The 26,380-nt window shown below is 43.4% G+C and overlaps 1 protein-coding gene across 2 annotated transcripts; it reads right to left on the bottom strand.

Annotated features, from left to right (window-relative positions):
• On the bottom strand, positions 1-25,951 carry tex36 (testis expressed 36). 2 transcript variants are annotated; one of them, XM_068053348.1, is made up of 7 exons: positions 25,724-25,951; positions 25,232-25,290; positions 24,816-24,949; positions 23,007-23,178; positions 12,368-12,511; positions 6,126-6,206; positions 1-631 (listed from the first exon to the last, which is right to left on the bottom strand). In XM_068053348.1, exons 4-7 carry the CDS (start codon positions 23,055-23,057, stop codon positions 281-283), a joined length of 627 nt encoding a protein of 208 aa, XP_067909449.1. In that variant the 5' UTR covers positions 23,058-23,178; positions 24,816-24,949; positions 25,232-25,290; positions 25,724-25,951; the 3' UTR covers positions 1-280. The 2 variants fall into 2 exon arrangements, with proteins under 2 accessions (XP_067909449.1, XP_067909450.1); XM_068053349.1 differs by lacking the exons at positions 24,816-24,949; positions 25,232-25,290; positions 25,724-25,951 and having other exon boundaries at positions 23,007-23,297.
• Positions 25,952-26,380: the final 429 nt, after the last annotated feature.

The raw sequence follows: 26,380 nt of genomic DNA, 5'->3' as shown, positions 1-26,380 counted from the left end.
CTGAAATGGCAGGAGACAGGAGGAATGCTTTCACAAGATGAGACAGTGGGGATATTGTATTTTCCCCCAAGCTGGATTGGAACATTATGGGTGAGGAGCTTGCCATGTTTGCATGGAACTATGCTGGTTGAGAAATCAACAGAAAATCAAATTCTGCATCCCCATAAGATCTGCATAGAATGTATAATTTAATTTATACATTTTTGCTGACATATCTGCTTTTATTTTCCATTAATGTACCAATGTACAAAAATCAAAGAAATACTAGTAGAAATCTACTCTACAAGCAATTATTTCGGAAGGATTTTGCACGATGGAACTTTTTGCCAGAAGGATGGAGAGGATATAGAGTAATACCTAAAACCTCCAGTGGCGTTCTATACAGGGAATTATTTCTCCCAAACCACATTAAATCAGTAGGGTTTCGAGCCTGAGCATTTTGTGAACTCTTGCTAGGAATTTTGGGGTAACGTCTGTAGCAAGGACGTTCTGTATCCTGGTTACCCTGGTAAGAGGTCTGATATACGGTAAAACCAAATTTACCACTCATCGCAGATGGTTTCACATGATCCCACAGCTCAATGGTTTGTTTAGTCTGTTTTGCTAGAGAGGGTTTCTTCTGCCTCAGGCCCTATAAAAGACAACATAACACAAAATTCAAGATCTGAAAGCTACATAGACAAACAGAAAGAAAGCCATTATTTCACCACATACTGATCATGGCTAGATCATCGGAAAGGAGCAGAAGCCACATGCTTCTCAAGTAGGGGACTGCAAAGCATATTCTTGTACATTTATTAATGCTCAGTTATATCACATTGTGAATGGCTTGTGAGCAGATTGCTTGCTGAACCTGCTCAACAGTGGGCACACTGCATGTCATTGGCATTCAAAAGAAGGTTAAATAATCTAAAAGGGATTATAGATGAAATTAATAAATTTTACTCTATAGAAAGAACAGCAACTAAATACTACCCTCTTTTTTGCTTTGCTGTGGTTAATTAAATTAATCAGCATTCATACAAAAACAATCTCTTGAAATAAAATTTACTTTTAAACTGTTCTTATAAAATTCAGTATTTGTTTTAGCAGCTGATATCCATGAGTAAACGAAGCTGTTCATTTTTAGACATCACAGGCTTTTGTAGTGGATGGTATGGTCACAAATAATGAAAGAAATCAGCAGATGCAGGTTGTCTCCTTTGACAGCAGCTAATCTTGTTAGTGGCAAAAAAAGTAACCAATTATGCAGGCTATTTGGCATCCATTAAATACGTAATAACTCTACTAATAATCATAAAGCTGCTGTGGCCACTAAAGCAGCTTTGTGCAGCAGTAATTTGTTAGCATGGGAGTTGCTCGCAAAAGAAAGCACACTTTTTGACCAAGCTGTGGTGATTCTAGTCAAAGTTGTTCTGGCTGGTAATCTTTGGGTCACCGTGTTTAATCACAACTGAGCTGATTCATACCTGGAGGTGTGGGCACAGAGTGCCAATCTGTTTCCCAACAAGGATATTAAAAGGTTCAGAAGAAATTTAGTAACATCATGAAAGTCACCAAGGTATATGATTTGAATATAAATTGCATTATACAATAGAGAGCTCTGCTTTCTTTGTTTTGATTAGCATTCTATTACTATAGCCACAGCAAATGATATGTTCAACAGAAGAAAAAAAGTGGGGGTATCTCAGGGACGGTCCATAGTAAAAGATTTATTATGATGAATGAATGAGTACACAGCGGTGGGAACCTGGTACAGAAAACAAGTGAGCACTTTGTGTACATATGGGAGCAGAATTTAGTTGTAAAATTCTGGTGGCATAGCTGAACTTTTCATTCCTGTATGGCTGCTTATAACTGGCAAAATGGAACTTCAAGAGAAGTTTACAGAGTAAAAACAGTAAGTATCCAACTAAATATGCAAAATGTAATCTTGCAATTATTCCACCACCCATTGCAAGGTGGCAAATGAGAGTGCATGGAGGAATAGGTAATAGACACTTTGTGGCAGAAACCTCTACATCCCAGAGATGGGTACATAATGGAATTTCTTGAGTGTGCAACTGAAATGATCAACAACAAACAGCAACAATGTGCACTTATATAGTTCCTTTAACATAAAAAATGTTCCAAGATATTTCACAGAGACGTAATCAAAAATAGGATGCCAAGGAGATACGCTGAATGTAATGCACCAACGATGGGGTGAAGGAGATGGATGCACAAGAGACCAGATTCAGAAGAACATCGTTCTGTGGGACTTGCAAAGTTTGAAGAGGTTACAGAAAAAGCTTAACGGAATATTGGTCTTTATCTCAGGGGGCTGGAATACAACAGTGAGGAAGTAATGCTTCAGTTGTGCAAAGCTTTAGTCAGATCCCATTTGGAGTACAGAATTCAGTTTGGGGCACAGAACCTCAGGAAAGATATACTGGCCTTGACGGGGGTACAGTGCAGATACACCAGAATGATGCCAGGACTCAAAGAATTAACTTAGAACATAAACATAGAACATAGAACAGTACAGCACAGTACAGGCCCTTCGGCCCACAATGTTGTGCCTAACCTTTAACCTACTCTAAGATCAAACTAACTACCTACCCTTCATTCTACTATCATCCATGTACCTATCCAAGAGTCGCTTAAATGCCCCTAATGTATCTGCTTCTACTACCACCGCTGGCAGCGCATTCCACGCACCCACCACTCTCTGTGTAAAGAACCTACCTTTGACATCTTCCCGAAACCTTCCTCCAATCACCTTAAAATTATGCCCCCTGGTGATAGCCCTTTACACCCTGGGAAAAAGTCTCTGGCTATCCACTCTAACTATGCCTCTCATCATCTTGTACCCCTCTATCAAGTCACCTCTCATCCTTCTTCGCTCCAATGAGAAAAGCCCTAGCTCCCTCAATCTTTCTTCGTAGGACATGCCCTCCAGTCCAGGCAGCATCCTGGTAAATCTCCTCTGCACCCTCTCTAAAGTTTCCACATCCTTCCTATAATGAGGCGACTAGAACTGAACACAATATTCCAAGTGTGGTCGAACCAGGGCCTTATAATGCTGCAGCATAACCTCGCGGCTCTTAAACTCAATCCCCCTGTTAATGAAAGCCAACACACCATACGCCTTCTTAACAACCCTATCAACTCGGGTGGCAACTTTGAGCGATCTATAGACATGGACCCCAAGATCCCTCTGTTCCTCCACACTACCAAGAATCCTGTCTTTAAGTCTGTATTCCACATTCAAATTCGACCTTCCAAAATGAATCACTTCACACTTTTCCAGGTTGAACTCCATCTGCCACTTCTCAGCCCAGCTCTGCATCCTGTCAATGTCCCGTTGCAACCTACAACAGCCTTCCACACTATCCACAACACCAGCAACCTTTGTGTCATCGGCAAACTTGCTAACCCAGCCTTCCACTTCCTCATCCAAGTCATTTATAAAAATCACAAAGAGCAGAGGTCCCAGAACAGATCCTTGTGGAACACCACTGGTCACCAAGCTCCATGCTGAATACTTTCCATCTACTACCACCCTCTGACTTCTATGGGCCAGCCAATTTTGTATCCAGACAGCCAACTTTCCCTGAATCCCATGCCTCCTTACTTTCTGAATGAGCCCACCATGGGGAACCTTATCAAACGCCTTGCTAAAATCCATATACACCACATCTACTGCTCTTCCTTCATCAATGTGTTTTGTCACATCTTCAAAGAATTCAATAAGGCTTCTGAGGCATGACCTGCCCCTCACAAAGCCATGCTGACTGTCTCTAATCAAAACATGCTTTTCCAAATAATCATAAATCCTGTCTCTCAGAATCCTCTCCAATAATTTGCCCACTACCGACGTAAGACTGACTGGTCTATAATTCCCAGGGTTATCCCTATTCCCTTTCTTGAACAAGGGAACAACATTTGCCACCCTCCAATCATCCGGTACTACTCCAGTGGACAGTGAAGACACAAAGATCATCGCCAAAGGCGCAGCAATCTCTTCCCTCGCTTCCCGTAATATCCTTGGGTATATCCCGTCTGGCCCCGGGGACTTATCTGTCCTCATATCATTCAAAATTTCCAGCACATCCTCCCTCTTAACCTCAACCTGTGCGAGCATATCAGCCTGTTCCACGCTGTCCTCATAAACGACCAGGTCCCTCTCACTAGTGAATACTGAAGCAAAGTATTCATTTAGGACCTCCCCTACCTCCTCCGACTCCAGGCACAAGTTCCCTCCACTATCCCTGATCGGCCCTACCCTCACTCTGACCATCTTCTTGTTCCTCACATAAGTGTAGAACGCCTTGGGATTTTCCTTAATCCTACCCGCCAAGACTTTTTCATGTCCCCTTCCAGCTCTCCTAAGTCCATTCTTCAGTTCCTTCCTGGCTACCTTGTAACCCTCTAGAGCCCTGTCTGATCCTTGCTTCCTCAACCTTAAGTAAGCTTCCTTCTTCCTCTTGACTAGCTGTTCCACATCTCTTGTCATCCAAGGTTCCTTCACCCTACCATCCCTTCCCTGCCTCATCGGGACAAACCTATCCAGCAGTCGCAGCAAGTGCTCCCTAAACAACCTCCACATTTCTGTCGTGCATTTCCCTGAGAACATCTGTTCCCAATTTATGCTTCCCAGTTCCTGCCTAATAGCATTGTAATTCCCCCTCCCCCAATTAAATATTTTCCCATCCCGTCTGCTCCTGTCCCTCTCCATGACTATAGTAAAAGTCAGGGAGTTGTGATCAATATCACCGAAATGCTCTCCCACCAATAGATCTGCCACCTGGCCTGGTTCGTTGCCAAGTACCAAGTCCGACATAGTCTCCCCTCTAGTCGGCCTATCTACATATTGAGTCAGGAAACCTTCCTGGGCACACCTGACAAAAACTGCTCCATCCAAACTATTTGCACTAAGGAGGTTCCAATCAATATTAGGGGAGTTGAAGTCAACTTGTCAGGACAGGTTCCATAAACTCAGTTTGTATTCTCTTTGAGTTTAGAAGATTGAAGAATAATCTATTTGAGGTATTTAAAATGATAAAGGGATTTAATAGGGTAGATACAGGGAAACAATTTTCTCTACTGTGGGAATCCACAATACAGAGGCATAATCTTAAAATTAGAGCTGGGCCATTAAGAATGAAATTAGGTTCATTTTTCACACAAAGGGTAGGTAGAATTCTAGAACTTTGGTGGGTAATGGTATCAAGAAGTAGGGATAAATGCTTGAACATCTTCTGGGTCTGAAAGCCACTTGGCACCATGAAACACATTTTGAACACACATCCATGTGCCATGCAATAGGGTGTGATGATAGGCCAACTAACTAGAACAACGGAGCAGGAGTTCTTCCAGGATCCACTCTCAAACACTGAGGGCACAGCTACAGCATAGCAAGCTTAGCAACTGCCCACACAGCTGCTTGGAATGCATTGGGTCTCAAGAGTGGAAGAAGTTTACTGCCTGGCTTTGAATCTTTGAGGGAAAGATTTGCCAGTTTTTGGGCATGACACAGCTACAACTGCCAAGAATCCCTTTAGGAAAGGAAGAGAATGCTGAGAAGAGGCAAAAATATGGTTGAGAAGGGTCTTCAGGAGGCTTTTGAAGGCAGTGGGTGAGATGATGAGGCTGCAATGCTGATTTAAGTAGAAATCAGTGAAGTCAATGGCACTGGAGTTTAATATGCTACAAACAAGCCTTAATTGGCTTTAACAAGTCTGATACCAACAAAAGAAAATTGCCACTAATGATTTTAGCTCCAGTTTGGAGCCAATTGGGAGCTCCGACTTCCATTGCTACCTGTTCTCTGCCAAGTTTAGTGTTTTTGTGTATTTGTACAAAAATGCAGTGGAGAACATAGCCCGGACTCAATTCAGAAAAAAAACACGCTGTACATTTAATGGTATGTATTATGATCAGCAATTAGAGAAAAAAAAAGGATGTTGACCAAAACTTCAGAAGTTTGGAATGACAATGAAGTTCAATTTAGCATTTATTTTGCGCAATTTGAATGTAACTGCATTAAAGTACCAATATTGTCAGTAATATTATATTCTATGTATGAAAAAGTATTTGTTAAGTGGAATAGTTTCTGAGGATCAATAAATTTGAGTACTTACAAAAGCGAAATGCTCGGCTGTGTGATCTAAGCTGTTTCTGTTGTCTTGAATTGAGCGTGGAAATTTCCCTTGTGACAGATTCTGACAAAATATAAAACATTTCAGGAATCTGTAACAATTTATATTAATCAAAAATTATGAGCATACAGTTCTACTAACAAAGCTTACCAAGTCAGAAGGTTGTGAGTTCAAGTCACACTCCCAGACTTCAGTGCAGTACTGAGACAGTGCTGCATTATTGCAGTGGCCATCTTTTGGATACAATGTTAAACCGAGGTTCTATCCACCGGTTCAGGTGGACCGTTAAAGTTCCTGTGACATTAGTCAAACAGCAGAGAGTTTTGCAATATCCTAGTCAACATTGCTCCCGACAACAATATTTTATTTTTTTTATTTATTTAGAGATACAGCACTGAAACAGGCACTTCGGCCCACCGAGTCTGTGCCAATCAACAACCACCCATTTTATACTAACCCTACAGTAATCCCATATTCCCTACCACCTACCTACACTAGGGGCAATTTATAATGGCCAATTTACCTTTCACCTGCAAGTCTTTGGCTGTGGGAGGAAACCGGAGTACCCGGTGAAAACCCACGCAGTCACAGGGAGAACTTGCAAACTCCACACAGGCAGTACCCAGAATTGAACCCGGGTCCCTGGAGCTGTTAGGCTGTGGTGCTAACCACTGTGCCCCTAATACTACCAAACAGGTTAACTGGTCATATATCTGATTCGCCATTTGTGGGACCTTACTGCAGGGAAATTGGCTGCCGTATCTGCCTATAAAACAACAGTGATTGCATTTCAAAAACTAATTCATTAGCTCTGAATAATCTGGAATGCCATGAGGTCATAAGGAACTTTACAAATCAGAGTTCTTTCTTTCCTTCTTATATTCATGTCCCCATTACAACAATGCTGAGGATCTATCCTGATTCAGGATCATAAAATCTATGCTATATACTTTGAATGCTATTTTAAACATCAATGCCTGAGATTTTTAAAATAGACATTAGCCATTGATTACCAAGAAGCTATTATTTCTGTAGTTTGAAATGTGGGCTGGAATTTTACATTGGGCTGGAGGCCCCGCCCACCAACACAAAAGTTGGGGGCGAGCCCACCTCTGCCAGGCCTCGAAGACACGATATTGGGGAATGTAGTGCAATGGGGGCAGCTTGTGCTGTGGAGGACCCCTCTATGGGACACCAGATGCCCAATCAACAGGAACCCCCACAGCCCACAAGGAGGCCACCAGGTTTTACTGAACAGCCTCCTGGGGGTCCTGAGCCGCCTGCTGGCTGCTGGTAATATCCCAGTGGTGGTGGGAGGACTAACAAGGCAAGGGAATATACAATGGGTGGTAGGACCCGAGGAAGTACAAAGGATCAGAGGGGCCTTGGTGTACTTGTCCATAGATCACTGAAGGCCGCAGCACAGATAGATAAAGTGGTTAGGAAGGCATATGGGATAGTTGCCTTTATTAGCCGAGGCATAGAATATAAGAGCAGGGAGGTTATGATGGAACTGTATAAAATGCTAGTTAGGCCATAGCTGAAGTACTGTGTACAGCTCTGGTCACCACACTATAGGAAGGATGTGATTGCACTGGAGAGGGTGCAGAGGAGATTCACCAGGATGTTGCCTGGGCTGGAGCATTTCAGCTATGAAGAGAGACTGAAAAGGCTAGGGTTGTTTTCTTAAGAGCAGAGAAGGCTGAGGGGGGACATGATTGAGGTATTCAAAATTATGAGGGGCATAGATAGGGTGGTTAGGAAGAAACTTTTTCCCTTAGCGGAGGTGTCAGTAACCACTAGGCATAAATTTAAGGTAAGGGGCAGGAGGTTTAGAGGGGATTTGAGGAAAAACCTTTTCACCCAGAGGGTGGTTGGAATCTGGAACACACTGCCTGATAGAGTGGCAGAGGCAGGAACCCTCACAACATTTAAGAAGTATTTAGATGAGCACTTGAAATGCCATAGCATACAAGGTTATGGGCCAAGTGCTGGAAAATGGGATTAGAATTGATCAGCTTGATGGCTGGCGCGGACATGGTGGGCCGAAAGGCCTGTTTCTGTGCTGTATAACTCTATGACTCTATGGTATGACAAAACAGATGTGTGAGGCAAGGAAAGTTAAGTAATATAAATGTAATAAAGTGGAACACAAAACAGTAAATTGAAGAGACCAGCAGTATATGATTTCATCTCATATTATTTTCAGTACATACCTAATGGTAAAAGGATTTCCTGCTGGCATAAGTAATCATCGTATTTATATGGCTGGTCCAGTTAAGTTTCTGGTCAATGGTGACTCCTAGGAAGTTGTTGGTGGGATGGTAATGCCACTGAATATGAAAGGGTTTGACTCTGTCATTGGAGATGGTCAAAGCCCAGCATTTGTGTGATGCGAATGTCATTTGCCACTTATCAGCCCAAGCCTGGTCTTGCTGCATGCCAGTGCAGACTGTTTCATTAACTGGGGAATTGCGAATGGAAATGAACACAGTGCAATCATTAGCAAACATCCCCACTTTTGACCTTATGATGAAAGGAAGGTCATTGTGAAGCAACTAAAGATGGTTGGGCTAGCACACTGTCCTGACAAGCTCCTGCAGTCATGTCCTACGGCTGTGATGATTGGCCTCCAACATCCACAAACATCTTCCTATTTGCTAGATATGGCTCCAGCCAGTGGAGAGTTTTTCCTGATTCCCATTGCCTTCAATTTTACTAGGGCTCCTTGATACCACACTCAGTCAACACCAAAATTTAAGGATCTAGTGAAAATGTGCAATGAATCACCATCTCTAAATATGTCCTCTCCCACCATAGGATAGGTCGACCAGAGATGGAGGCACAGTGAAATGGAAGTGGCTCTGGAAGATCATAACATTTACTCTGGACCCTATGAAGCCTCATGGTTTCAGGTCAGATATGAGCAAAGAAACCTGCTGCTGATTACTTCTCACTGCTGCAAGGAAAAAAAGCCTTTTTTGACACAATTTTCAAGGTAGACATTCAACTAGCATGCTTTGGGAAGCTGGGAACAGTGCTGATGGGGGAAAAGCTTGCTTTAAAATTAAAACCTGCTGAACTGTTGCAAAGTAGCAAAACCAAACGGTGCTATCAAGAAGGAACAAAGACATTGGGATGAGTTTTATAAGCCCGTGGGTGGCGAAAAAGAGCCGTCGCAATTTCAAGCATGGCAGCGCATTTAAATAGCCGGGGCAGGCCGCCCCCGCCACACCCCCCCCCCCCAAGATTACATGGAGTGGGTGGGCTGTCCGTCCCCGGCAATGGCGTCAGCTGCTGACGCCATTTTTGAAGGGCTGTTAGCCCCACCAGCATATTTATATATTTAGGGAAAGATTAAATGAAATTAAATAAATACATGTCTTTTGCCCCTCTTCCACCCACCCATAATAATTAAATTATTTGCCCTATCCCCCCAAAACACCTTTACCATCTGACCTTCCCCCACAACTGCACAAACTTTAAACTACAACCCTTCCCACCATACCCTATACCCATGACGATAATTTGACCCCGCACTGAGAAACCTACCTCCTCCCCCCTCCCCACCCGTGTTGCAGCTCTCCCTGGATGGAGATCCAGCCAGCCGCTGGACCAAAGATCGCAGCAGGACATCAAGATTAATGGTAAGTTAATGCAAATCTATTAATTTACTTTATTTGCGTATGGTGATTGTGCTCCCGTCACCGAGCGGCGGTGGGGGGGGGGGGGGGGGGGGTGCCACCACGGTGCCCTGCCGCTGCCGGGAGGATCAGGCCGGGCCCTGCCGGAGTCGAGGTCCGTAGTGGTCCTCATCAGGGGCCATCTTCAGGCCACTCCCTCACCAAGGATCCTGACATCGAGGGCTCCTTAAAATCCAGCCCGAGGTGTCTGTGTAAACAAGGCCTTGACAAGATTGCACAGAACTCAGTGGGCCTCTTCAAGAAACAATCCTTATCAAAAGTTTGCCTGCTAGATGGTTGAGATTTGTGTGAGCTATCCAGCCAATCAACTGTTAATGTGGTCTTCACGTGATGGAATTTACTGAAAAGAAGTTTAAGTAAGGAGGACAGTGTCATGCAGGTTTTAACCTTAAGTTTTAACCTCAAATTCAATATATTATTGGTTATCATGATCTAAGGCTGTCATCGATAGGTCAAGAGCTTGGTAATGTAATATCCCGTCCATCTTTGAAAGGAAAAAATATAAAAGAAGCTGTTAAGGTAATGTCGTTACTGCAGACAAGAAAGGAGCCTGACCAATATGGAAGGAAAGCTGCAGCCGGGGGAACAGATCACAAGAAGGAGAATGGCCGTCAAAGAGGGTTCTCCACTCTTCTTCAGAAAAATATCTGTTCTGTACTTAGAACTAGATATTTAAAGGAAGCCTGACCCATTGTCAGAAGGATATCTACAATCAACAGGAATTTGCCACTCCAGAGTGATTGTATGACAATCTACTGAGAACACATTTGGGCCTTTGTATTGCTGGAGCATCTTTACAGCTAAGAGTAGATTAAGAAGGGCATTGTATTGCCAGGTAGACTAAGAAGGGCTCGCACTCTGTTTGAACCGTATAACTGTGTGTCTGTGAGATTATTGGTGTAAGCTCCATGGCTTTTCTTTGAATCTTAGAACATTTATTGTAGGTGCTACATAGTCCATAGTAGAATAGAACTTTGCATTGTATATCTGATCTACTAAGCTTCAGCTATTTGAGCATGCTGTCATTATTTCTCCTAATTCTCGTGTCCGAACTGTAGAGTAACCTACCAAAGGTAGAAGGTTATGTCCTACACTACCCTCCCTCAGGTGAAAAAACAGTACTCCTCCATGTTGAACACTACTTGGAGGAAGAACTGAGAATAGCAAGGGCACATAATGTGCTGTCATGCAGGACCCCACCTGCCAAGAATGAGGCACATATATTTCGTCACGTGGACATTAAACTTTTAAATTGTTACTGGGAAGAAAAGAAGGCCTATTACAAGGGGTTGCCAAGCCCCTTTCTGGAAAGACATTTTTTTCACACCTGCTGGCCAACTAGGGGAGTTTTAAATTGGAGAAACAGTGTTTGAAGACAGAAAGCTCTTTGCTCCTGGACTGAGAATATCTCTCTCCTGTCTGCTCTCATCTTGCTCTCACCATCTTCGGAATCCATTGAAGACATATGAACCCCGAGAGAGAAAAGTCTCCTACAGGGAACAAGGTTTAAGAAGAATACTGGGCCCCAACGAAAAGCAAGATCTGCCTACAAGCAAAGACTACAGCGAGCTCAAAGCACAGTAACAAAAAACCCTCTTCAGAGATTGCTCAAACCTCTCTTTATTTTTCTTCAGCACTTTTCTGTCTTTATTTGCATGTCCATATTGCATATGCACGCTAGAGTGGGGCGCGGCATGTATCTGTAGGCGTTAACCGAATTAGAGTTTTAAGAAAGCCTGTTTGTGCTCATTTCTTTGCCTTATAATTGTAAAGCAGTGAACAAGGATTCACTAAGGGAGAGCTCAAAGCACAGTGTGTCTAAAACAAAACCCTGCTACAATAAGACCAGGTGAAGGCTGAGAAAGACACCGAGACACCTTTCTCACCTGACCATAACAGTACTCTGCATGGGGAACTTCAATATCCTAGCCATCAAGAAACTTTTCACAATTAATTTCTGGGAATAGAGAATCCATTTAGGGCTGGTATCTCCCATTGCCAGAAACTGACTGTGCAGCCACTTATGTGTACTTTTCTGCCTTGCCACAGAAAAAAATGAGCTTTGCCAGCAATAGTGGTGGCCGATGCCAAATTATAAATCACATTTACCCAGTCTATCTGATATAAAAAGATAATGCAAAAATCCCCCATTTTGCCACACCAGCTGTTATACCAGCAAAAACAGTGGGGGTGTCAAGGACGTTACTCTTATTGGCCTGCAGCATTTCTGAACTGCAAATGTTAAAGAATTATTGTCAGAATTAATCATACCAGTTTTAGATTCAAAACTCAACCAATAAACTTAGTATTAGGTAGCAATGCAAGAGTAGCAGGCAGAGATAACTATAAAAGGTACCAATGTCTTCTAAAATGGACTCTTTTGACAGCTGGCACTAAAACACTTGCAGAAAAATGGTTTTGGGGTACAAATTAGCAACATAATTCCAGAAGAAAGCATTTCTCAAGGGTTGACCTTGGTGTTAAAAATGTTGCAACTATTGTTATAGCACACTGCCTTACCTTGTCATGCACTTCATCCAACGACGGTAATTTATCATTTAACTTGCTTGAAGAAAAATTCTGTTTTTGCATTGTGATACATTTGTCTGTAGTAGATTCAGGCTTTCCACAGAACCAAGATTCTTGCACATTTGAATGGCAAAACTGAAAGAACAGATATGCATGACTTCTATTGATAACCGAGCACTATATATTCATGCAAAATATGGAATAGGGTATGGTTTACACCAAAAATTCAGTAAGACTTCATAACTGACAACTCAAAATTATGAATGGGCCATTAATGTTTTACTTTAATACAAGATAAGACATCAAGGGTTGTGGTCGGGGGGCCCGGAAAATTCATCCGGGAGGCCCGCCTCAACCCCCAATGATGAGAAACCCCGCTGCATTTTACCGGTGGCAGCGAAGCCTCAGTGAGGCTCCCCCGCCACCAAGCGGCCAGGCCTTCATTTTAATATTAAAATTAATTTTTAAAACATACAAATAAACCCACCTGGTCCCGACAGCCGTCCCATGCAGATATTCCGGACGCTGGCCGGATCTCCCGCCCCTTCAGATGTCTGCAAGCGTGTCATTGGTGGGGAGGGGAGAGCAGTGAAATTCTCAGGATGGGATGAGTGGGGAACAGTCTTTTGATTGGTGGGGGGGATGGTGGGAAGGGGTTCAGGTTTGAAGTTAATAAAGTTCAGGGGTGGGGGGGAAGGTCAGAATCTGCATAAAGGTTTTTTTGGGGGGGATTGGGAAATTAATAAATCGATTCTTCCTTGGGGGTGTGTGAGGGGAGTGAAAATGTTATTACATGTATAACTTTAATTTTGAAAATTTGTCCTCTTTAAAAATGCAAATGCTAGTGAAGGGCTTGAAGCCCTTTAAAAATGGCGCCGGCGCCCGAACGTTGGCACCGCCACCATTGCAGGGGACGGAGTGGCCACCTCCTCTACATCATCGGGGTGGCCGTTCTGCTACCCCTCCATTTAACTGAGCCCCCTTGCAGAATATTGCGGCAGCGACCGCCAACTTCAAAGCACGCCACCGTGATTTGTGGCGCACTCATAAAATTTAGCCCAATATGTGGAGAGAGCAGTGTCTATACATTATCCCAATAATTTCAAATCATCGAGCTTCAGTATCATCATTTGTTTTTCTGGTTTAAAAACGAAATTAGATCATCTCTTTCCTGGAGCTAAAGATTAAATGAATGTAACATGTTTTTCTTCCACGAGTGAGGCTAACCAATTGATTGTAAGGACCATTGAGGGGGCTTTACTAAATAGGCTCAAAAAAATCCTGTGTTTAATGATTAGGAAAAAAAAGTCAATACACTTGTCAAATAGGCAGCAAAATGCAAATAACAATTGCACCAGTGCTCTGTGGCTTCGGGAACCTAATTCTGCTAAGATGGACTAGATCATGCAACTTGATCAATCCTCTGAGACTCACTGCTATTCACTGTTACAAAAAAATTATTATAAAAAAAATCATAACTCCATTAAAAGGATCAGGTAGTGAATCGAGATGCTTCAAAAGACTGGTACATAGGATTTTCTTTGCTTGGTTGAGGTGGGGAGAGCCAGGTCTGCAAATAGTGTATTGGGAATTGAGGAAAGAAAACTTTCCCACAGCTTTTCAAATCTTTGGAATTGGGCACCTGCGGAATTGGGGTGGGAAGGGAAAACAGTCTGGTCTCCACTCGTATCAAGAAAACTGATCTAATATTAATCTAATACATCACATAATGTGGAATTGTTTAATTTTGTCTATCAATTAGCTGTTGAGAATAACATTTTTTTCATTAGTGGGGTTTCTGACATATTTGGAAACCCATCACTAAGTTTAAGAGTTTCCAAACCATGTTCCTGAAAAAGCTACACAGGCAGAGTTTCTGTTATCTAGAAATGGAGTGCACAACTCTCTCCTTAGGGAGTACCACTTACTCAAGTTTGACAATATAACTGGTTAGCAGAGACCCAGGAACCTCAAATCAGCATGGACGTACAGTTGTCCCAGTGTCTCCTCCAGCCTCACAATGGTAGATGGTCAGTAGTTGGTCATAATACTGTCTCAGCAGGCATCTGGGGCAGGGTTTTCGAAGGCTGATGGGGGGTGGGACTGGAGGCATGAGGGTCCAGAATTTCGTGCCATCAGCTGGTGTGCCGGTTTGCCGGCACCAGCCCTGCCCCCAAGCCATTTTCGAGAAGGCTGAGTCAGGGTGAAACAGCTACCTCCCCGCAAACGGCAGGTAGCCAATTGAGGTAATCAAGGGGCCTATTAAGGCCCCTCTCCTGCACTTACTGAAATATTCCAGTCAGCAGCCAGGCCCCACACTGCGGACAAAACATGGCCAGTAAGAGGAGGCAGCACTTCATCCCGCTAGGGATCCCACCCGCACCTACCATGGCCATCGGGCTACAGCTGTGGCTGATGGCTGTCCAATGGAAGGGTTGGCCCTCCACATTCACAGCCCTGAAGCTGTGGCCATTTTTTAATCATTTTTTTAAACCTGATCTTCAGAGGACATCGGTGTGAGGCCCTCTCTCTCTCTGCAGGTATCGACAGCTCCCACCTCAGAGGCTGGGGCTGCTGGTGTCAATGCTGGAGGGCCTCCTATTGGTTCTCCAGCCTCAGGAGCCTGCCCGCCGTCCTTAATTGGATGACGAGTGTGCCTTCTGGCCACTAAATGGTCAGCTCGACAACAATCGTTGACATAGTCGACCGGGTGTGGGGTCACGCATTTGGTCCTGACCCCAAATGAAAAGTCCAGCGCCTGGTATCAGGAGCCCCTCATGCGCGGAATGGTGAGCATAACTTACCATAACGTACAAGTGTATTGCCACCATCTTCCTAACCATCCTATTGGATCCACCCTATACCCTTTCAATGATGGCTCCAATTGTTAAATTTCAGCAGACATGGAATGTAAATGTACATTTTAAATATAACCTGTAAAAGCAGGTGTAGTAAGGCACCTCATAAACTGCATTGAAGAAATTGATCTGTATGACACTTTATGTAATGTCAAATTTGAACTGTTATTTAATGTATTTTTACTAATTTTATGAATAAAGTATATTTATGGAAAAAGAATTTCAGCAGCACCTGACTGCTTCTAGTAAATACCAAATGCAGCAAATAAGAGTGTGTTCCCACACAACCTTCAGGTCACGCCTTCTGACTACAGTCATCTTAAGCTTCAGAAGTTCCTCATCAGCTACATGACAGGTATGCTTTCAGCATGGTGGAAGAATATGCACAAGGCAGCTTGTGACATACTCGATATCTTGAAGTACAAGTCCAGTGTCAAATACCAGGCTTATGTCACAAATTGCCTAGTCCAGGCCTTCACATGCCTTTGGCAAAGAAACATGCTTGCTGTGAGTTTGACTCCCCCTCCAGGATGCTTAGGGATAAGGCAGCATACTTAGGAGCCCTTCCTCCAACCACTTCTCCTTTCTGCCACAAATTCACCTCAAAGCATGACTCTGGAACTCACATATGGGTCAAAGAAAACGAGCCAGCAAGCAAATTATGTTTGGACGTCAGAAGTCTGTGGTGTCAACAGTCCGTGACCGTACTGTATGGGTTCATTCCAACCATCAGAGAATTCAATGTATCGTTATTGATCTGACATAACTAAGCTAACCAAGGAAGACCTCATGGCTGCCTCCAATCGGGAAAAAACAGTGTCCCTTCCTGACTCGGTTTGCTCTTCCCCACAAGTGGAAACACTGGGCTGAATTTTACCAGTCCCGTAGTGACAGTATTGGAGGCAGGGAGGCTGATAAAATGGCAGGGAAGTGTGTCAGAATGGAAACCTGATGTGTTCCCTCTGCCGACCAATTTTTCTAGAGGCGTTCGGGTGGCGGGATTGAGAGCAAGGGTAGCGGCGGTGGGCAGGCCATTTTGCAATGCTTTTTAAATTTTACCGGGGGCACACAGGATCCACGGAGCTTCACCAGCTATAAGGAGGTGAGAACTTAGCAGCAGGTGAGTGGTGGCTGGAGGTGGAAGCCATTGAAAGCAGCAGCGTTTCAACACAGGAAAGGTGAGAAACATTAAATCACTGGAAGGAGAAGCTAGTTGTACTGCCAAGTGGGCACACACATTGGAGACAGATTATGGGAAGGGTCTCTCCGAAGTACAGCTCATGCCTGCAGAGTTAAGGGATTGAGAGGCTTTCAGACATGAGCGCAGCAATTAACACTGGGTCTCATGCACTCAGATTGTGACTCCTCCAGTGAGGAGAAGAATGAGAGACAAGACAGGTGCAGACACAGGAAGGGGGCTGCAACACCCAGAGGAGCAGCAGGTTCATAAGGGTGAAAGGGGGGGGGGGTGCAGAGGTGGTAGGCAGAGACAGGCAAAATTGGAGGCCAATGATCACAGAAGGTACTACCCTGCCGAAAGGGTCTACTGGCAAAGACTCTGCTACATGGAGATGTCAGAACACCAGTATCTACGAAGATTGCGGCTGTCCAAGGAGGCAGTGACTCTGGAGGGTGCTTGAGACCAGGCGGGCAATGGCAATGTACCCAAGGGGCTGATACCAACTGGCATTGATAAGCGTGCCAGCAAGACATGCGAATCACTCATATGGACATATTTCTCCTGAGCCTTCCTTAAATGCCAACATAAGCACTTCACTTCTCTCTCTCACAGCCTTGTCAACCTTTCCTTGAATACCCTTACTCTCTCAGTTGGCCCGCCATGATAGGAAGCCAAGGCATACATTTACCATTGCCCTCATGCAATGCAGACTTTTTCCTTACCTCCTTCTCAAGAGCTCAGCAGTTGGTGACAGCTCAATGGTGCAGAAATGAGCTCTTGAGACTTTGGCTGAAGCAAAAGATCACCTTTTATTTAATAAATTGATCCAAATATTTGTCATATACTTTCATATACACAATATACTTTCACCCAGTGAGACCCAAGTGCAACTAAATGGTTTTACAGGAATGCTTGTGGGTGCTCCTACTTTTGGTGCTGGCCCGGCGCATGCAGCTGAAGTGGAGGCAGGCTGCTTACCTTTCTGCTCCGGTACTTCAGATGACTGCAGCATTCATCCTATGGGCGGCTGAGGCCTTGAGAGCCCCGGAACCTGGGGGAACCACCTGCATCTGTGCCTCTGTCATTGCGGTTTCATGAAGCATTGGTGTCATCATCAAATGGTCCAAGGAGCTGCCTTCGATTCCAGAAGCCCCTGAGGGGAGACCCCAGGGGCATCAGGCATCCACTCCTCCATTCTTTCAAGGCCCACATTTGCTTCCCTGTGTTCCGGGAGTCTATCTGTCTCAGGCCCATCTTGTCCATTACTGCACAGACCTTATGGATGAGACAATGGTATGCAGGTCATGCAGTCTGCTGTCATGGTTCCCCATGAGGGTCGCCACTCTCTCAATGGAGGAGGCCATGCATTCATAAGCCAGGGACATGGTGCCTCTCATGGCATGGGTGAACTCCTCCATACATGGATGCAAACAGCCTCTGGGAACTCTAATAGATGTCCACACATTTTACGCTGCTGCTCCAGCATCTGCTGCTTTGATGATGACTCCCAAGGCTTGCCATCTTCTTGAAGCTGAGCACTGCTGGAACCCTCCTCAGTCCTCCAATGGGGAGTGGCCAAAGCTGTCGCTGCCTCCATTAGCTGCACATGTGCTTTTGTGCTGTGCTCACCAGCTGGTGACACCCTTTCTAACGATGTGCTAATGCCCACTGATGAGCGAGTATCTGTGCTGGTGGAGGGTGTGCAAGAATGATGTCATGATGTGTCTTCAGATGGTTGCTCCTCTTCTGAGGTCTCAAGTGGTTGCTGTACCCTGGTTCTTGCCTCATCTGCTATTTGACCTGCGAGAGAGACAAGAGTGATGTTAGGGTGCTGTGCTTTCCACCAACTCCTTCTGCCTGTCATACATCTGGAGCTCCCTGTGCTCATCACTAGCCACAGGTGGGCCATAAGTAGTGTGCACCAGAAGGTTCAATGGACGTTTCCATGAACCAACTCACTCTCTGTGTGCTTCACCCCACCTCAGCCTCAGCAAGAGGCTGCCATGCTGAAACCCCTCCTTGCATCATTGTCTCCTCCTCCATTGGTGTCAATACAACTATCAATGGCAATCCTCCAGTTTGTTTCTGCTCCCTGGAATTGTGAGATAGCTTCTCCTACAAACATAGACATACACCGTGTCACTAGTGTCTCATAGCCCAGCTGGGCTCATCACTCTGTGCAAATTTCAAAGTCCAGCATTGCTGGAGGCCTGCTGCTAGCGGCCATTTAGTACTGGCCATGGAGCGATCAATGCTGAGTGACCAAGGGCTTGTGCTGTGAGGCTCTATGCCTCTCGCTGTGAACACTGGTGCCTGGTCATGCCCAATGCTTGGGTCGTCAGCCTCGTCTCATATTTCATTGGTGCCTTTTGTGACATCCAGGGCTATGAGCTTGATATAACAAAGTCCAGTCACCTTGCCAGATCTCAACTGGTCACTAAATCACTTGTGGCACCGCAACCATGTCTGTGCAACCACCCCCAGCTGCTAACTTCATCTAGGATCTCCAGCCATGCCTTCTTGCTGAGGCTTACAGACCTCTTCCTCCCATTGAGTTGGAAATGCACCTCCCACCATGCACTTGCCGTCTGGAGAAGCATATCCAGGGAGGCCTCACTAACCCGGGCACCACTCTTCCTCTAACTGCTGCCATTCCTTGAAAGCAACCCTTGATCACTCTCCCTTCCAGGTGCCTTTCTGAATGATGACTTTACAACGAATGCTGCAGTTCCTTTAAATTACAGTGCCTGTATTTTAACTGCTGGGACTTCCTCCTGCCCAGCACCCATTATTGGGCGGTTCTCCCACCCGCTGACCAGTAATTGGACATGAACAGCGAAATCCACTTGTCCCACTTCCCACCCTAGCAGCCACACGACCCAATTTGAGTCCCAACGTTGGACTTCCTCCTTCTCGGTAAAATTCAGTCCACTTGTTCTGTGTCTACTCTATCAAAACCTTTCACAATTTTAAAATACCTCTATTATGTCACCGTTCCCTTTTCAAGCGAACGAAGACCCAGCATGTTCACCTTTCCTGATAGGTATAACCTCATAGGGTTTGTATCATTCTTGTAAATCTTTTTTGCACCCTCTCCAGTGCCTGCATATCTTTTTTATAATACGCCGACCAGAACTGTACACACTATTGCAAGTGTGATTTAACTAGGGTTTGATAGAAGAAGCAAAACTTTGCTATACTTTTCAATTCCCTAGAAATAAGCCCTAATGATGACTTCAATCTTTTCACGTCTGCTCCTTGGTAGTATATTCGTGTTACAAAGTCGAACCATTTAATTCTAAGCAGTCACCTCTGACAGGGCACATGAAATGCTTCTAGTGTCCTAATGTCTTGCTTAAGCAGCATTCATGTTTCAGATCCATACAAAAGTATTAGATAAACACAGGTCTGATAGATCTGTGCTTTCATAGGAATTTCCAGTTTTTCACTCTGGACTGTATGCAGGCCATTTATTGCTGAGGCTGCTAAATCGCTTCTCCTCAGTATGCGTGGCTTGCTATTCCCATCTGATGACAGTATGCTACCTAGATGTATGAAATCATCCACTGTCTCCATATTTTGTACATCACCTTGAATGTCTTGTATTCCAGTATTTATACCAATTTTTGTCTTTTCCCAAGAAACCAGTAACCTGCCTCGTGCTGAAAGCTCTCCAACGTGATTCTGAGTTCAGTGCATCCCGATGGAGGAGAGTGACATTATCTTCATAGTTCAGGTCAGAAAAAGAGATCTGATCATTGGGATTACTGATATTTGCAGAAATACGGTCAAAATCCTATTGGATGACAGACAAGGTTGGTGCCAGGATGTAACCCTGTCTTACTAACCTCTTGGCCATGCCTGAATCAGGTCCAGAGAATTGAGTACATAAATTTAGGTTCACACTCCACAGCAGTACCCAGGGAATGCTGTACAGTCAGAGGTTCTGTCTTTCAGATGAGGTGTTAAACCAAGGCCCCTTCTGCTGCCAGATTGGCATAAAAGCTCCATGGCACTATTTTGAAGAAGAGTAGGCAAGTTATCCCCGATGTCTGGGCTAATATTTATCCCTCAATCAACATCAATAAAAATAGACTATCTGGTCATTATCATGCTGGTTTTTGTGGGAACTTGCTGTGCACAAATTAGCTGTCACGTTTCCTACATTACAACTGGCTACACTTCAAAAATATTTTATTGGCTGTAAAGCACGTTGTGACATCTTGAGAGTTTTGACTTAGCCTCAGTGGGATGTCAGGGACATCGATGCCATCATGCAGAGTTTCGCATAGGGTGTTCCTCTCAACAGAACCAAAGACTGACTGCCTTTGATTCTACATATGTGACTGCCAGAGGGCAGTTGAATTCGCAATGATGCTCAGACAATAGGCAGAGAGCAAGTATACTGCACACTGTAGATCATCCATTAGTGTGAAACCCTATTCCTCAGAGGGATGGTGCTTTGTTAAAAGTGGCTGAAGCCGAGCAAGTGGGACATCTTCTGGATTCAACCATATAATTCTTGTAATTCTGAAGTGGGATATTGAGCCCATCAGCTCAGCACTACATAAATTCTTTGTTTGGGTTTGGACTTCTGGGAAGATGCCAGCCGAGTGGAAGGAAAGACCCAGTGTGACAGTTATAGACCAATAATTTTTCTTTCCGTTCCTGGAGAAGTCTCTTTCACTTTATGCCTGCAAGATCTGAACTATAAGGGAAAACTGGATGTATCTCAGATAACACCAGGTTAACATGTATTGAGTCTTTGCTGCGATTAAAGAAGGGTGAGGCAAGTTTATCGTATAACCTGAGGAATATGAAAAACAGATGATACTGTGAATCTTTTTTTTATTCATTCATGGAATGTAGGCATCGCTGGCTAGGCCAGCATTTATTGCCCATCCCTAATTGCCCTTGTGAAGGTGGTGGTGAGCTGCCTTCTTGAACCGCTGCAGTCCATGTGAGGTAGGTACACCCACAGTGCTGTTCGGAAGGGAGTTCCAGGATTTTAACCCAGCGGCGGTGAAGGAACGGTGATATAATTCCAAGTCAGGATGGTGTGTGACTTAGAGGGGAACTTGCAGGTGGTGGTTTTCCCATGCATTTGCTGCCCTTGTTCTTCTAGTTGATAGAGGTCGCAGGTTTGGAAGGTGTTGTCTAAGGAGCCTTGGTGCGTTGCTGCAGTGCATTTTGTAGATGGTACACACTGCTGCCACTGTGTGTCAGTGGTGGAGAGAGTGAATGTTTGTGGATGGGGTGCCAATCAAGCAGGCTGCTTTGTCGTGGATGGTGTCGAGCTTCTTGAGTGTTGTTGGAACTTCACCCATCTAGGCAAGTGGAGAGTATTCTATCACATTCCTGACTTATGCCTTGTAGATGGTGGACAGACTTTGGGGAGTCAGGAGGTGAGTTACTCACCGCAGGATTCCTAGCCTCTGACCTGCTCTTGTAGCCACGCTATTTATATGGCTACTCCAGTTCAGTTTCTGGTCAATGGCAACCCCTGGGATGTTGATAGTGGGGGATTCAGTGATGGTAATGCCATTGAATGTCAAGGGGAAATGGTTAGATTCTTGTTGGAGATGGTCATTGCCTGGCACTTGTGAGGCACGAATGTTACTTACCATTTTATCAGCCCAAGCTTGGATATTATCCAGGTCTTGCTGCATTTCTACACGAACTGCTTCAGTATCTGAGGAGTCACGAATGGTACTGAACATTGTTCAATCACCAGCGAACATCCCCATTTCTGACCTTATGATTGAAGGAATGTCATTGATGAAGCAGCTGAAGATGGTTGGGCCTAGGACACTACCCTGAGGAATTCCTGCAGTGATGTCCTGGAGCTGAGATGATTGACCTCCAACAACCACAACCATCTTCTTTTGCGCTAGGTATGACTCCAACCAGCGGAGAGTTTTCCCCCTGATTCCCATTGACTTGTTGTGGTTGAAATGGTTTTAGTCATCATGTTATATGATAGGTTTGAAATAATATCCTTATTTGTTTATATGGGAACATTTTTACTGGCCATCTGTTGAAAAAATGTTATCCAATTGCTTATATCATCTCAAGTGTATTAACAAGAAGACAAAAAAATCAGCCATGCTACATTGTAATGATTTTGACAGTACATTCACTTGAAAGGTCAACAAACAACAGTTTAGTGTTTGGCCATGCTTAGTGGACTGAATATAATTAAAACAACTTTTTAAATATCTGTTGCATCTTTTCTGTTATACAAAAATGTTAAATTAACCTTTTTTCAGAAAAATAGGCTACAGATATTCACTAAAACCACTATATCAATGGCGGTACTGCAGAGAAGATTACTGTACGTTAAACAATAAAAGTTAGAAAGTTATTTTGGATTCCTGCCATTTTATTTGGAAATTTTAGAAAGAAATAACAAATAAAAGTAATGTTATGGGAAGAAGTGTTCATTCCTTATTTTTATATTTTTAAAAATGTAACAAAAACGTTTCGCTACGCCAGTTTAAAAGGGATCGTAACTTCATTTTCGTCCATAGTTTTCTACAACTTAAAACAAATTTTCCGAAATATTTTTGGTTTTTTAAAATAATTTTCCTACCCATTGACCATCGTTTCGCGTGCTCGGGTTATACGTCCTTCCTTTAGGCATTCTCTCCCAGTGACCGTTGCTATTTTAAATAAACAGTTGAGATGCTTTTTAAGGCGACATCGCTTCTACTGGAGCGGCAGAGTGCGCCGGACTCAAAAACTGAACTAACGCTTCCTTGGCACTAGTAACAAACAGATCAAATAATGGTAAACACATGCTACAGCAATATAAACAAAATAAACAGCAAAATATAATCAGTTGGATACTAATGTTCCGGAGCTCGCTCTGTCCAGTTCTGCCGTATCCTTAGGATTCAGCTTGAATAGTTTACGGAAACCATAGGAACACAAGATACGCCTTTAACAGCGAGCACGATCCAGATCTAACTTTCTTCTGGAGAGGCCCCCTCGGAAAGAAACATTCCTTACTAATCCGTCCCACAGAACTGATTTTTTTTGTCTTAAAAATCAATGACTGATTTGCATACCATAACAATGTAGAGACTGAACAATGCAATCGGCATTTATGACTAGCACTCCAGTTTTCGAATTATTTGAAATTCTAATCGTAATGGGCATTTACACCTTTCTCTATGGAACTTCAGAAAATCAGCAATGGACGTCCTGTGGCGCTAATGTTCATGGTAAGGACAGGAGTGTTATACAACATACAGTGCACTGTGAATAGGCACATTGTGTGGTCAAATATCGGCTGATTGCTTTCATTCTTTTATGCCTTTTTGAACATAACATGAGAAATTTTCATATGAGATCTATATGACAGACTCATCTTAAAACCAGGCAGAGGCACCAAAATGTTGCACCACGGACATCTGACAAAGTTATTAAGAGCCATGCACATGGGGATAATTTATATAAAGTGTACAGCCAATCTAATGCCATCAAAACACAGTCCGATTTAAAACATATTTCTCCCTACAAATAAAGTAGCTAAGCATACAAACATCAATGGAGAGCAACACAACTGTATTAGCTAGCTAACAATCAAAATAGTATGCAATGCCAATGCGAATTACTAGCTACACCATGTCAGGGGGTGGTAGATGGACCTTATCGGATGGCCTCTGTGAATTCATACTATGTCAGGAGTGCAAATTCATCCAATAAACAATAAAATTCAAGGACAGGATTGTTATTTGTGGTTTTTGAAGTGAGGCAGTAGAAAAATCAGCAACAGGAAGATGGACCATTTTTCACACTGCTATAATCACAAGACAATTTAACCTGTGATGGTCAATGTTTGTGCAATTTCTCCACCTGCTTGTAATATGTGTCTGAAGACAGGGCAGCCAACAAAAGGGCACTGATCTTCCAAACAGGAGAATTTTATAGGATGGAGCAGAAAGTACTTCAGAAGAGTCATGTAAAACAGAATAGCAGTGTTAGACAGGTAGGGACAAAGAGATCAACGGTAGGTAGCCAAGACTAAGTTATTCATCCTGACAGGCTGTTAAACTAGGTCTTGGATTCTAAAATACAGAAACAACAGAATCTCTCATGGACAAAATGTAATTTCACCAAAGTTAATGGCAAAATTAGAGAAACACAACTACAAATAAAGAATGCCCTTCAGTTCATCCAATAAAGTGATTCTCTTAAATTCACTTATGTCTATATCTCAGTCTATCACTGTTGATTTCAATTCAGCTCTGACAAGATAGTTATTAACAAAAAGCTTTTCTGCAAAAAGTTAAGCGATTTTGTTACTGTATGTATTATTCAGTTACTAAATGTTTAGTCACTATCTGTAAGATTGGACTCCAGACTAACCAATTTATGTCCAAGCTAAATCTCTTACCTGTTAACGTAATGTAATTGTATGATACAGACAAGTTTCAAATGGCATTGACCACTCAGGTTATCTGCCCTCAAACTGGATAGTAAATGATGCACATTGTAGTTAATGATCTTTGACATACGTGTAAACTTGTCCTTTAATCCAATTTGCAGCAAAAAGAAAATCAGTTAATGGATGTTTCTAACATGGTCATTGAAACATAATAAACTTTTACTATGTCTTCCCCGACAGTTTTTAAAATGGCAAATACAGCATCGATTTTGCTAAGGAATAGTAGACAGTTCATCATAGATTAAGATTTATTAAAGCTATCCATTACATTGTATTTACTATTGCATACGAGTTGGTAGAATCGTTTTTGCCAATATCACTCAGCCCCACATTACACTGTACTCTTGATTTCATGAATAACTTACAGTGTTGACTTCTGGAGATTCCTTGGATTTTCTTGCCTGTTTTCCCCTCAATACAAGTTCTGTAAAAATGTGATTCAAAATGGATAATAGCAAACATTTATATAGAAGTAAAAGTCCAGCAACTTTCAACATGTCACTGAACTTATGTCCCAAGTGAAAGTAATGTGTGCCAGAGCACAGAAATCAAGACATTCCCTAAGTGACTTTTGCCATTTTAAAATGAGTTTACATAACACAAGCCTTTAAACTTGTGTTTTAAAATAACCTAGCTGCTAGGTTACTTTAAAACACAAGGTTAAAGGCTTGAATCAGGGGTGTCCAACCTTTTCATGTGGGGGGCCACATTACAATTTTTGTCATACATAGGGGGCCAATGAGACAATTTTGGAAAGATAAAGGCATTAAAAATTCATCTTACAATTAATCAAAACAACAATAAATGTGCATTTTTGTGATGAAGCTGTAAATGAGAAGACTAATATATTGACTTACGTTCTCTTCACTATGTTGAACAATGATGCACTGAGATGCCTGGCAATTTTTTGCTTGCACAAGTAGTCAATGTCTGTCTTGCAGCGATGTGTAGCATTCTGGATAGATGTCCATCTGTCAGGAATGATCTTGATCTCTCTCTCTCCCTTCTCTCTCTGTGTCTGTCACTCTCCCCCTGCCTCTCTGTGTCCCACTTCTCTAAGTCATCGCTCCTCTGTGTCATCATTCCCTCTGTATTGTTTCCTCCCCTCCGTGTGTTATTCCCCCTTTCTCTGTCCCCCATCTCCCCCTCTCTCTTTCTGTCCCCCTCTCTCTCTCTCTGTCCCCCTACTCTGCCTCCCTCCCTCTGCCCCCTCTCTCTTTCTTGCCCCCACTCTCTCTCTCTGACCCCCATTTTCTCTCTCTCTCTCTGCCCCCCACTCGCTCTCTGCTGAGAATAGCAGTTTCCAAATTTTGGACAAATTGGCTACTTTTCCCATTTTACTTTTGTGCCAGACAGGGATAAACAATTGTTGCAGTTCATCCATGCGCTCTTTAAATGTTTGCCATTGCCTATCCATCGTCATCCCTTTAAGTAACGTTTCCCAATCCGTCATGGCCAACGCGCGCCTCATACCTTCGTAGCTTCCTTTACTAAGATTCAGGACCCTTGTCTCA

This window comes from Heterodontus francisci, chromosome 20 (genome assembly GCF_036365525.1).
Source record: "Heterodontus francisci isolate sHetFra1 chromosome 20, sHetFra1.hap1, whole genome shotgun sequence".
Lineage (NCBI taxonomy): Eukaryota > Metazoa > Chordata > Chondrichthyes > Heterodontiformes > Heterodontidae > Heterodontus > Heterodontus francisci.
The sequence above is the reverse complement of the archived record's forward strand: the minus strand, read 5'-3'. Positions and strand labels throughout refer to the sequence as shown.